This window comes from Centruroides vittatus, unplaced genomic scaffold (genome assembly GCF_030686945.1).
Source record: "Centruroides vittatus isolate TY-2023 unplaced genomic scaffold, ASM3068694v2 scaffold_1047, whole genome shotgun sequence".
NCBI classification, from domain to species: domain Eukaryota; kingdom Metazoa; phylum Arthropoda; class Arachnida; order Scorpiones; family Buthidae; genus Centruroides; species Centruroides vittatus.
In genome coordinates, this window is record NW_027122669.1 from 625,850 (window position 1) to 638,603 (window position 12,754).

A 12,754-nucleotide genomic window follows, 5' to 3' on the forward strand; every position below is an offset into this window, starting at 1 on the left:
GCAAGGGTGATTTTACTATTAATTCCATTTATATGGTGTAACAAATTAATTTAGCAAGCATGTCACCAATGACCGAATGCATAAAACTACTAAATGCTAAAAGTGGGTCCGGTTTTCCGAGTATTCTTCACGTGTCTAACACTAAAAATAGAAGCCAGTTTTTCCCATAGAAAGTCCTCCAAGACGGAAACTCTTTGCAAATCGCCCAAGTGTTGAGTTGTCTATCCCATCAAACCAGAACATTTAACACCTAACGTGCAGAGAAGACCTTCAACTTTTATTTATTTAGTTTTATTTTAAAGACACACGAAAATGTGCACACACTAGTGCTATATTGTAATTAAGCACATAGCCTACAAGTGTACTGTCTGTGAGTTATTAGAAAGATTCATTCATACGGATCAAATAGCATTAATTCTAAACGACGTTAAGGCGAACGCATCAATAACCTCTATGAAGAACAGGAAAAGCCGCGTTTAAGGCCAATTCCTGGCCTAAATGGAAAAAATATTGCTGTATTTTCGTCTGAAAACGAAATTATTATTTATTTTCTGAAGCCTAAATGGCCTTTGTTTAAGTTTTATACCCGATTTAGGCCACGTAATGTTAACTGTGTGACCTAATAATCACTTAAGAGAGAATTTTGTCTCTAACAATAAAAATTTTAAAGCTTCCACATTGATTAACGATTACCTACAAAAGTTTCACTAAAATATTAAGGAAATGTTTAATTAACATTAAACCTAAATTCTTAAACGTAACTAGAAAAACACATTGAGAATTTTATCACAAAAATTTCACACTAATCCTAAGTACTCGCATGTTATGGTGCATGGTATGTTAATAATTTACGTATTTTTTAATTAAATTAGATAATATTTACAGCATTTTTGTCCGTAAAATCAAATTTATTATTGAATTGGGTAGCATTAATGTTATCAAATCAATAATAACGGTCTGCAGCTTTGCTTGAAATGAATTACACGAGTAGATCAATAGGAACGGGATCAGGAGGAGGAGTAAGCAATTCTTCTCTACCTCTTAACTAAATGCTGCATGCACCTAGACGTTCAGGTAAGTTTATAATACGATTTCTGCTCAAATCTCAGATGATATTTTAATAATTAAACGAAATTCGTGCATCACTAAAGCTTAAAAACTATACGTGGATGGGTTAAGTTACCAAATCAAACGTCGAATCTATACTCATCCTGTCAAGACCGGGTCTATCGATTATTTCTGTTAACAGCATTCCAGAAATTTCTGTAGCTCACCATTCCAACTAAATTAAGCATCTGCTACACCAGGTTACAGTTTAATGGGCAATCAGATCGAAAGAATTGACTACTTTAATCATTTTTTCCCATTATTTCTTACAGGTATAAGGATATAATGACCCGCTACACGGTGTTAATTTTGTTGTGTGTGATATTAGTGATGCATCTAGCTATCATCGGTGATGCAGTCAGAGGTAAACCACGGAACAGAAAGAAAGAAGGTAAAAAGGGCTCTTCTAGATTCATCGCCTTCTACAGGCATCCCCGTCGGGAGGACTACTATAACAATCCTAATGTAAGTTTCCGTATCTTTATTTTAATCATACGATCGATTATGCTGTGCACCTCACTAGTTGCCAGGTGCTCTTAAGTAATCAATAACAAACTAAAACACGCATCGGGACAGACGTAAAATTCGTGGGTTTATAATGGCAATCACGTAGATTTCCTCACGACGAATTAATTACATAGAAAAAATAGTTTTTGGCTAACGTAAATAGTAAATTTCCAGAATATAACTTGAATTCAGAAACATCAAATGAGCCTTCTTATATATTTTAATAATAGAATAACGCTATTGATTCTATTTAGCACCCAATCGTACTGTTAACCTTTATAATGATCGGCATTCCCTCGAAGGTTGTGTTTAAGGTAGCAAACGTAAAACGGTAATAGTGAGGGTCCAAGACATTGTGACGTTTCCAATTTACAGTGGGCTCTGAGAGTACAAAGAACAGTCGAGACAAATTATATAGCATATAACAGCTTCAACTTTATAATAAATGTCTAAAGGTTAAAAACCTATCGTTACTACACGCACCCCGGATTAAAAAACATTAGTCTATGCGGATCTTAGATGACGCCTACTACATTTAACTACAGTATTTCTTAAAACGTATATTGCAAATTTGTAATAAAAATTTATAAAGTATCAAATCATTATTCAACGTTTCTGTTTGAATATTAATTTAATGAGTGGCGGGATGGCACGCAGCAACAGATTCTCCTCTCCTAAAGAGGGATCCAGGTTCGAATTCCATTCGGATCCTCACAGTTTTACGATACTGCGGATGGGACTAACTTTTTTCTTTATTCTCTCTCCACGACAGTTGACTTCCTAATGGATTAAACTTAACTGTAACACAAATGAGATATTAATCTTAAACATTCATTTTTTTGTTGATTCCTTCCATAAAAAAAATTTCATCTACTGTTTTAATTGGATTTTTTATTTACTAATTTCTTAATAATCGTAAAAATGCTGAAATTGTTGAAAATGTTATTACACTTTCAGGCTATTAGGTTACTATTAGACAGATTAAAACCTGAATTGATGCCAGAATTTTTTAGAACACTGTTCTTTCCTGATGTGTTGTAGGATTGATTATATCGAAAATTTCTATTCTATAATTTAAGTTTGTTGTTTAAATATTCTCTTGTTTCATTATCACATTAAATTATAATTGAAATCTAATGTGCATTAAACACATTTTCTCATCAATTTAGAAGTATACAACAATATGAAATTGGATTAATGGAATATGGCTAAGCAATGCATGAGCAATCTGCTAAGGGGGGTGCCTATCTATAGAAAACTGGGCCTATTTAGATGTTAGACAGGTGAAGGAAACCCAGAAAACTCAATGCTGCAAACCTATTGGCAAGGTGATAACCCATAACCAACTACCAGTGTTTAATGCTTTTATCTACAGTACTTGGCCACTGCTGGACCATAACATGAATGGATCTATATGATCCAATTCATTTGTTGCATTTCATCTAGATCATCAAATTAATAAAATAATTATCATTTTGAATGTTTTAGGCTATATAACAGTTTCAATAAAATTTATTGGATCTTCTCCAATCATAACCATCAGAATATAATCTTTGTTTCCACATTGTGAGATATAAGAATATAAGATTGCATCTAGGAATAGTTGCCCAGATATATACAGAAACTTCCAGAAGAGATTGTTTTTCAATTTGTTCATGCAAGACACCAATACATTATAGGTTATATGGCTAGATTCTTTACCAGTTTGGAGTCAATCCTATTATCCTTGGTTGGAGGATAGCATCTGGACAGGAATAATCAGAAGAATTTTGTACACCAGGCTGAAAAGAATCTTTTGAAACATTAGGCATATCTTTATAGAATTCTGAATCAAAAGCATCAAATTTGTCCATCACATTCATCCAATCTTACTATAATCATAATGTTAGATGTTTGCAGTTAAGAATTGGCATCTAAAATAAATATAAATACAATGCTTCTCAAACATAGTTCCTCTAATAGCATATAATAAAAAAGTACATTTTGTCTTTATACAGGGTGCTCAAATAACTAAAGCATCTCATTTTGATTACGAGTTTTTACTTGGACATAAAATTGTTTTCATATGTGAAGCGAAAGGAGATCCGCAACCAAGAATTAACTGGTTTAAAAATGACATTGAACTCTACGCACATCCTTTTATGAAGGTAAAACATAAATTACTTAAACATATTCTAGGAATAATAAATACATATCATAAGTTTTTATATATAAAATATAGGATAGATAAAAAATTTTTAATTTTAAAAATCTAAAACAACCCCTTAATTAAAGTAACCAGAGAAACAACAAGGCTCTCAATCATCTGGGATTAACTAAGATCCCAGCACCCTGTCATGTTCCAGAGATGTTGAATGTTGATGACTTGTGATGAATCAATCTGAACCATCACTAGTCTAGCTCCAGTCTTACGCACCCTTTCCTCTCAGTGCTCCCTTACCTAGCATCAGCAACTTATCCACGTTGTTTATTTTTCAAATAATTTCCTAAATAATTCAAATAATTACATATCTCTCGTAAGTACTGTACCAGGTAAGGTCACCCTCATACTGGTACTTGGGACATATGTCCTGTCTATTCTCCTAATTGCATCCCTGAAAGAAACTAAGAAAAATATCAGAAATACTCATTCCTTATATAAATTTTAACTTCCGCGTTTTTGAACGTGCAGGAATTCAATACTGTATTTGCTCCACTTTTAGATTGTAATATATGGACCAGATTTAATTTATATTTGTTCCAAACCTAAGTTATAAAATATAAGTAACACTTCCTTCTCTACTAAATAATAATAAATGTAAAATCAGGATGCCCTAATCTGTAGCTTTAGCTTACATGTAAATCTACTCCTAGTAATGCACCTGTGTTACCATAAAATAAATTAAGGTGAACTTTACTTGATAAAAAGTATTTGCTCCATAAAGTAGTTTAATTGACTAATTTATTAAAATTAACAGCATTACAAGGAGTTATGTTGAATATGATTTAATTAATGACATATATAATATATTGCAGATTACGGAATGGCAGCTGAAAGACCCAAACACATCAAAAGCAAATTAGAGATAACACCGGCTCGTCAGATGGATTCGGGGTTGTACAAATGTCAAGCCAATAATAAATACTCAATCGACAGTAGAAGTTTTAAAGCAGATTTCAGTACAATTAGTAAATAAATTCAATTTACTGAAATTAACTTCTGATATGTAATTAGAAGAACAGAGAATATGAATCTTTCTTCACATTTTTTAAAAGGAAATCTGTATTAAATAACTGTTAATATCACCTGCATTCAAATTATAAAAATAATTTTTGCTTCTATGTGGAAAAAGTCATATGAATATATCAAACATAATGTTTCAATTATATATTACTGCACATTTTAAAATATTATAAAGTATCTTTTATCAATACATAATGTTTTTAATTAAATTAAATGAAATAATTTAATAAAAATTATGTAATATTTTGTAGGAAATATTATTTTTACATTATATATAATTAAAAATATTGATTTGATTTGATTATTTATATATATATATATATATATATAGAGGCATTATCACAAACAATAGGGAAAAAAATCTACTAAAATCTTTTATCTACATATAAGTTTATAGTAAAATAATTTATACTAATGCATTTGTATTAATAACAATATTGCTCTAATTTAGATGAAACAAAATACAATATCAAATTAATAAACAAGCTTCTGAATTTAACAAAATCAATCAATCAGTCTTATTATTATTATTATTAGTTTATAAACTAAAGTAAAAATTTTTCTTGTAATATTTTTTATTTGCACATATTGTACCAATAATATCAGCTATAAAAATCCATGGTGGATGAATTTTCCAATGATGTAACTAAAGAAGAAGTTTTATGAATTAAATCTTATAAAAAATAAAATCTGTTTTCGATATCTATCTTCTATACCCGCAAGGTGTTTACAAATGATCGACAATATTAGATTAAATAATAACGTTACAAATCTGCTTTTGCTGGAGTCGCGCGTCAAAAATTCCGACTACTCCGACATTTCTCGTCCACAGCCTACTTACAAAAGGCAAATTCACTGAATTTCTTATCAAACGATACTTCATATACGAACATCTCTCTTTAAATTTATGCATTCCTTCTTCTACGTGATGCTTTTCTTTAGTATTCCAAATTAGTTTAAATTGCATTCTCCTTGTAGGCAATCGACTACTTATATTTCTGTCACATATCCTTCCTTACTAGTCATTTCCATGCTCACAACCAAGTACTTAGTTGGAATTTATATATTATGTAGTGTGTTTATACATTAAATAAATAAATACTGTAGATGCATATAGAACTTCTAACATAATAGACATTTTCTACATTATAAATCAATTTTATTTAAATGAAATTAATCTATTCTTACATTTCACTTGGTCATAATTTTAGAGAAGTTAACGCATTGATAAAGGAAATTAATCTGTTATTTCATTAACACTAACAATTTATCTTCTTGATTAGTTTTATATGGCAGTATTGATTGAAAATAAAGATATAAGATACAGCTAATGACAAAATCTTAGTTACAGTTATAGATAGAGAGATATAGGTTTGTGAAGAAAGCTGCTCAAACAGGAATCCTATTAAAACTGGTTTGAGAAGTTATGTAAATTGGAGTAGAAACAAACAGATTAACAAAGAAACATTCTACACATTTATTTTATTTATTTTAAATGGCTAAAGGGGCCAAATAATACAAGCCTCACTGTGACTACCAGTGTTCAGTTATTTTATCCACTGAGCTACTTGTAGTGGGCGTGATTCTATTAACTGTTCAATGCAAGGGTGATTTTACTATTAATTCCATTTATATGGTGTAACAAATTAATTTAGCAAGCATGTCACCAATGACCGAATGCATAAAACTACTAAATGCTAAAAGTGGGTCCGGTTTTCCGAGTATTCTTCACGTGTCTAACACTAAAAATAGAAGCCAGTTTTTCCCATAGAAAGTCCTCCAAGACGGAAACTCTTTGCAAATCGCCCAAGTGTTGAGTTGTCTATCCCATCAAACCAGAACATTTAACACCTAACGTGCAGAGAAGACCTTCAACTTTTATTTATTTAGTTTTATTTTAAAGACACACGAAAATGTGCACACACTAGTGCTATATTGTAATTAAGCACATAGCCTACAAGTGTACTGTCTGTGAGTTATTAGAAAGATTCATTCATACGGATCAAATAGCATTAATTCTAAACGACGTTAAGGCGAACGCATCAATAACCTCTATGAAGAACAGGAAAAGCCGCGTTTAAGGCCAATTCCTGGCCTAAATGGAAAAAATATTGCTGTATTTTCGTCTGAAAACGAAATTATTATTTATTTTCTGAAGCCTAAATGGCCTTTGTTTAAGTTTTATACCCGATTTAGGCCACGTAATGTTAACTGTGTGACCTAATAATCACTTAAGAGAGAATTTTGTCTCTAACAATAAAAATTTTAAAGCTTCCACATTGATTAACGATTACCTACAAAAGTTTCACTAAAATATTAAGGAAATGTTTAATTAACATTAAACCTAAATTCTTAAACGTAACTAGAAAAACACATTGAGAATTTTATCACAAAAATTTCACACTAATCCTAAGTACTCGCATGTTATGGTGCATGGTATGTTAATAATTTACGTATTTTTTAATTAAATTAGATAATATTTACGGCATTTTTGTCCGTAAAATCAAATTTATTATTGAATTGGGTAGCATTAATGTTATCAAATCAATAATAACGGTCTGCAGCTTTGCTTGAAATGAATTACACGAGTAGATCAATAGGAACGGGATCAGGAGGAGGAGTAAGCAATTCTTCTCTACCTCTTAACTAAATGCTGCATGCATCTAGACGTTCAGGTAAGTTTATAACACGATTTCTGCTCAAATCTCAGATGATATTTTAATAATTAAACGAAATTCGTGCATCACTAAAGCTTAAAAACTATACGTGGATGGGTTAAGTTACCCAAATCAAACGTCGAATCTATACTCATCCTGTCAAGACCGGGTCTATCGATTATTTCTGTTAACAGCATTCCAGAAATTTCTGTACCTCACCGTTCCAACTAAATTAAGAATCTGCTACACCAGGTTACAGTTTAATGGGCAATCAGATCGAAAGAATTGACTACTTTAATCATTTTTTCCCATTATTTCTTACAGGTATAAGGATATAATGACCCGCTACACGGTGTTAATTTTGTTGTGTGTGATATTAGTGATGCATCTAGCTATCATCGGTGATGCAGTCAGAGGTAAACCACGGAGAGGAAAGAAAGGGGGTAAAAAAGGCTCTTCTAGACTCATCCCCTTCTACACGCATCCCCGTCGGAAGGATTACTATGACAATCCTAATGTAAGTTTCCGTATCTTTATTTTAATCATACGATCGATTATACTGTGCACCTCACTAGTTGCCAGGCGCTCTTAAGTAATCAATAACAAACTAAAACACGCATCGGGACAGACGTAAAATTTGTGGGTTTATAATGGCAATCACGTAGATTTCCTCACGACGAATTAATTACATAGAAAAAATGTTTTTGGCTAACGTAAATTGTAAACTTCCAAAATATAAAGTAAATTCATAAGCATCAAATGGGCCTTCTTATATATTTTAATAATAGAATAACGCTATTGATTCTATTTAGCACCCAATCGCAGTGTTAACCTGTATAATCATCGGCATTCCCTCGAAGGTTGTGTTTAAGGTAGCAAACGTAAAAGGGTAATAGTGAGGGTCCAAGACATTGTGACGTTTCCAATTTACAGTGGGCTCTGAGAGTACAAAGAACAGTCGAGACGAATTATATAGCATATAACAGCTTCAACTTTATAATAAATGTCTAAAGGTTAAAAACCTATCGTTACTACACGCACCCCGGATTAAAAAACATTAGTCTATGCGGATCTTAGATGACGCCTACTACATTTAACTACAGTATTTCTTAAAACGTATATTGCAAATTTGTAATAAAAATTTATAAAGTATCAAATCATTATTCAACGTTTCTGTTTGAATATTAATTTAATGAGTGGCGGGATGGCACGCAGCAACAGATTCTCCTCTCCTAAAGAGGGATCCAGGTTCGAATTCCATTCGGATCCTCACAGTTTTACGATACTGCGGATGGGACTAACTTTTTTCTTTATTCTCTCTCCACGACAGTTGACTTCCTAATGGATTAAACTTAACTGTAACACAAATGAGATATTAATCTTAAACATTCATTTTTTTGTTGATTCCTTCCATAAAAAAAATTTCATCTACTGTTTTAATTGGATTTTTTATTTACTAATTTCTTAATAATCGTAAAAATGCTGAATTTGTTGAAAATGTTATTACACTTTCAGGCTATTAGGTTACTATTAGACAGATTAAAACCTGAATTGATGCCAGAATTTTTTAGAACACTGTTCTTTCCTGATGTGTTGTAGGATTGATTATATCGAAAATTTCTATTCTATAATTTAAGTTTGTTGTTTAAATATTCTCTTGTTTCATTATCACATTAAATTATAATTGAAATCTAATGTGCATTAAACACATTTTCTCATCAATTTAGAAGTATACAACAATATGAAATTGGATTAATGGAATATGGCTAAGCAACGCATGAGCAATCTGCTAAGGGGGGTGCCTATCTATAGAAAACTGGGCCTATTTAGATGTTAGACAGGTGAAGGAAACCCAGAAAACTCAATGCTGCAAACCTATTGGCAAGGTGATAACCCATAACCAACTACCAGTGTTTAATGCTTTTATCTACAGTACTTGGCCACTGCTGGACCATAACATGAATGGATCTATATGATCCATTTCATTTGTTGCATTTCATCTAGATCATCAAATTAATAAAATAATTATGATTTTGAATGTTTTAGGCTATATAACAGTTTCAATAAAATTTATTGGATCTTCTCCAATCATAACCATCAGAATATAATCTTTTGTTTCCACATTGTGAGATATAAGAATATAAGATTGCATCTAGGAATAGTTGCCCAGATATATACAGAAACTTCCAGAAGAGATTGTTTTTCAATTTGTTCATGCAAGACACCAATACATTATAGGTTATATGGCTAGATTCTTTACCAGTTTGGAGTCAATCCTATTATCCTTGGTTGAAGGATAGCATCTGGACAAGAATAATCACAAGAATTTTGTACACCAGGCTGAAAAGAATCTTTTGAAACATTAGGCATATCTTTGTATAATTCTGAATCAAAAGCATCAAATTTGTCCATCACATTCATCCAATCTTACTATAATCATAATGTTAGATGTTTGCAGTTAAGAATTGGCATCTAAAATAAATATAAATACAATGCTTCTCAAACATAGTTCCTCTAATAGCATATAATAAAAAAGTACATTTTGTCTTTATACAGGGTGCTCAAATAACTAAAGCATCTCATTTTGATTACGAGTTTTTACTTGGACATAAAATTGTTTTCATATGTGAAGCGAAAGGAGATCCGCAACCAAGAATTAACTGGTTTAAGGATGACATTGAACTCTACGCACATCCTTTTATAAAGGTAAAACATAAATTACTTAAACATATTCTAGGAATAATAAATACATATCATAAGTTTTTATATATAAAATATATAAAAACTTATGATAAATATATCCTATATAAAATATAGGATAGATAAAAATTTTTTAATCTTAGGAATCTAAAACAACCCGTTAATTCAGTGTTTCTCAAACTTTTTTGTATGGTGGCACACTGAAATTATTAAACAAAATTCACGGCACCCCTATTATCATTATTATTATTATTATTATTTTGCTTTTTTACGGTTAGTAAAGATATGAAAAATGAAAAGTTTTTCAAAGTAAGTAAATTAATTTCCAAACAACACAAAAACATTCAAAACAAAAGTTATTATTATAAAAGTATCTGGTGATAAAATGTGCTCTCAATTTTTGATGATTTACTAGTGCTAATCGATTCCTTAGCTTTGCTACCAGAAACCACTTCTTGATCATTAGAATCTTCTCGTTTTCTTTTTTTAATGAAAAAATTATTCACGATATTGAACGACATAATTAACTTCAATATTTTATAATAAAATTTAATTACAAGTTAATAATTTATTTGTTCTTGTTGTAAAGAAGAAAAATACTTTTATACGATGCTTTTTTCGTTATTGTCCAAACATATAACAATAATAAAACAGCTACTTACTGCATTCAACCCATTTATATTGCGCTTCTACTCGCTATAGGAACAAAAGAACAGACAACTAGTAACTAGTTCGTTTTTTTTTCTAGTATTTATGTATCAGCAATTACCGAGTCACTGAGACAAGTGGCGACGTAACAAGATTAGTAGAAAAAACCAATATTCATGTTTTATAATTGTTTTAATTATTTATTTAATTTAATACTTTAATTCCATTATTTTAAGTAATTTTAATTTAATTATTTAAAAATTTCGCGGCACCCTTGTGGCATACTTGCGGCACCCTAAGGTGCCGCGGCACCCGCTTTGAGAACAACTGCCTTAATTAAACAAACCAGAGAAACAACAAGGCTCTCGGTCATCTGGGATTAACTAAGATCCCAGCACCCTGTCATGTTCCAGAGATGTTGAATGTTGATGACTTGTGATGAATCAGTCTGAACCATCACTAGTCTAGCTCCAGTCTTACGCACCCTTTCCTCTCAGCGCTCCCTTACCTAGCATCAGTAACTTATCCATGTTGAAATTATTTTTCAAATAATTTCCTAAATAATTCAAATAATTACATATCTCTCGTAAGTACCAGGTAAAGGCACCCTCATACTGGTACTTGGGACATATGTCCTGTCTATTCTCCTAATTGCATCCCTGAAAGAAACTAAGAAAAATATCAGAAATACTCATTCCTTATATAAATTTTAACTTCCGCGTTTTTGAACGTGCAGGAATTTAATACTGTATTTGCTCCACTTTTAGATTGTAATATATGGACCAGATTTAATTTATATATGTTCCAATTCTAAGTTATAAAATATAAGTAACACTTCTTCTCTACTAAATAATAATAAATGTAAAATCAGGATGCCCTAATCTGTAGCTTTAGCTTACATGTAAATCTACTCCTAGTAATGCACCTGTGTTACCATAAAATAAATTAAGGTGAACTTTACTTGATAAAAAGTATTTGCTCCATAAAGTAGTTTAATTGACTAATTTATTGAAATTAACAGCATTACAAGGAGTTATGTTGAATATGATTTAATTAATGACATATATAATATATTGCAGATTACGGAATGGCAGCTGAAAGACCAAACACATCAAAAGCAAATTAGAGATAACACCGGCTCGTCAGATGGATTCGGGGATGTACGAATGTCAAGCCAATAATAAATACTCAATCGACAGTAGAAGTTTTAAAGCAGATTTCAGTACAATTAGTAAATAAATTCAATTTACTGAAATTAACTTCTGATATGTAATTAGAAGAACAGAGAATATGAATGTTCCTTCACATTTTTTAAAAGGAAATCTGTATTAAATAACTATTAATATCATGCGCATTTTAAATTATAAAAATAATTTTTGCTTCTATGTGGAAAAAGTCATATGAATATATCAAACATAATGTTTCAATTATATATTACTGCTCATTTTAAAATATTATAAAGTATCTTTTATCAATACATAATGTTTTTAATTAAATTAAATGAAATAATTTAATAAAAATTATGTAATATTTTGTAGGAAATATTATTTTTACATTATATATAATTAAAAATATTGATTTGATTTGATTATTATATATATATATAGAGGCATTATCACAAACAATAGGGAAAAAAATCTACTAAAATCTTTTATCTACATATAAGTTTATAGTAAAATAATTTATACTAATGCATTTGTATTAATAACAATATTGCTCTAATTTAGATGAAAGAAAATACAATATCAAATTAATAAATAAGCTTCTGAATTTAACAAATCAATCAGATCAGTCTTTATTATTATTATTAGTTTATAAACTAAAGTAAGAATTTTTCTTGTAATATTTTTGATTTGCACATATTGTACCAATAATATCAGCTATAAAAATCCATGGTGGATGAATTTTCCAA

General features: G+C 30.5%; 3 protein-coding genes across 3 annotated transcripts in view; 2 read left to right on the forward strand and 1 right to left on the reverse strand.

Moving 5' to 3' along the window:
- Plod (procollagen lysyl hydroxylase) overlaps positions 1-12,754 on the reverse strand; it is a 93,778-nt gene that overhangs the window by 17,285 nt on the left and 63,739 nt on the right.
- LOC136986492 (immunoglobulin domain-containing protein oig-4-like) lies at positions 996-4,987 on the forward strand. Its single transcript, XM_067284039.1, has 5 exons — positions 996-1,074; positions 1,380-1,572; positions 3,612-3,761; positions 4,286-4,319; positions 4,630-4,987. The coding sequence occupies exons 2-5, from the start codon at positions 1,393-1,395 to the stop codon at positions 4,788-4,790; spliced, it is 525 nt and encodes a 174-aa protein (XP_067140140.1). The 5' UTR covers positions 996-1,074; positions 1,380-1,392; the 3' UTR covers positions 4,791-4,987.
- On the forward strand, positions 7,328-12,159 carry LOC136986489 (immunoglobulin domain-containing protein oig-4-like). Its single transcript, XM_067284032.1, is given in 5 exon segments — positions 7,328-7,512; positions 7,819-8,011; positions 10,051-10,200; positions 11,922-11,948; positions 11,950-12,159. Coding segments are annotated over 4 exon segments (489 nt in total). The 5' UTR covers positions 7,328-7,512; positions 7,819-7,831; the 3' UTR covers positions 12,082-12,159.

Coding starts and splice junctions, on each gene's coding strand:
- LOC136986492 (XM_067284039.1), top strand. CDS start 1,393: ATGACCCGCTACACGGTGTTAATTTTGTTGTGTGTGATATTAGTGATG. Junction 1,573..3,611: donor ACTACTATAACAATCCTAAT/GTAAGTTTCCGT, acceptor GTCTTTATACAG/GGTGCTCAAATAACTAAAGC. Junction 3,762..4,285: donor ACGCACATCCTTTTATGAAG/GTAAAACATAAA, acceptor TTGAACGTGCAG/GAATTCAATACTGTATTTGC.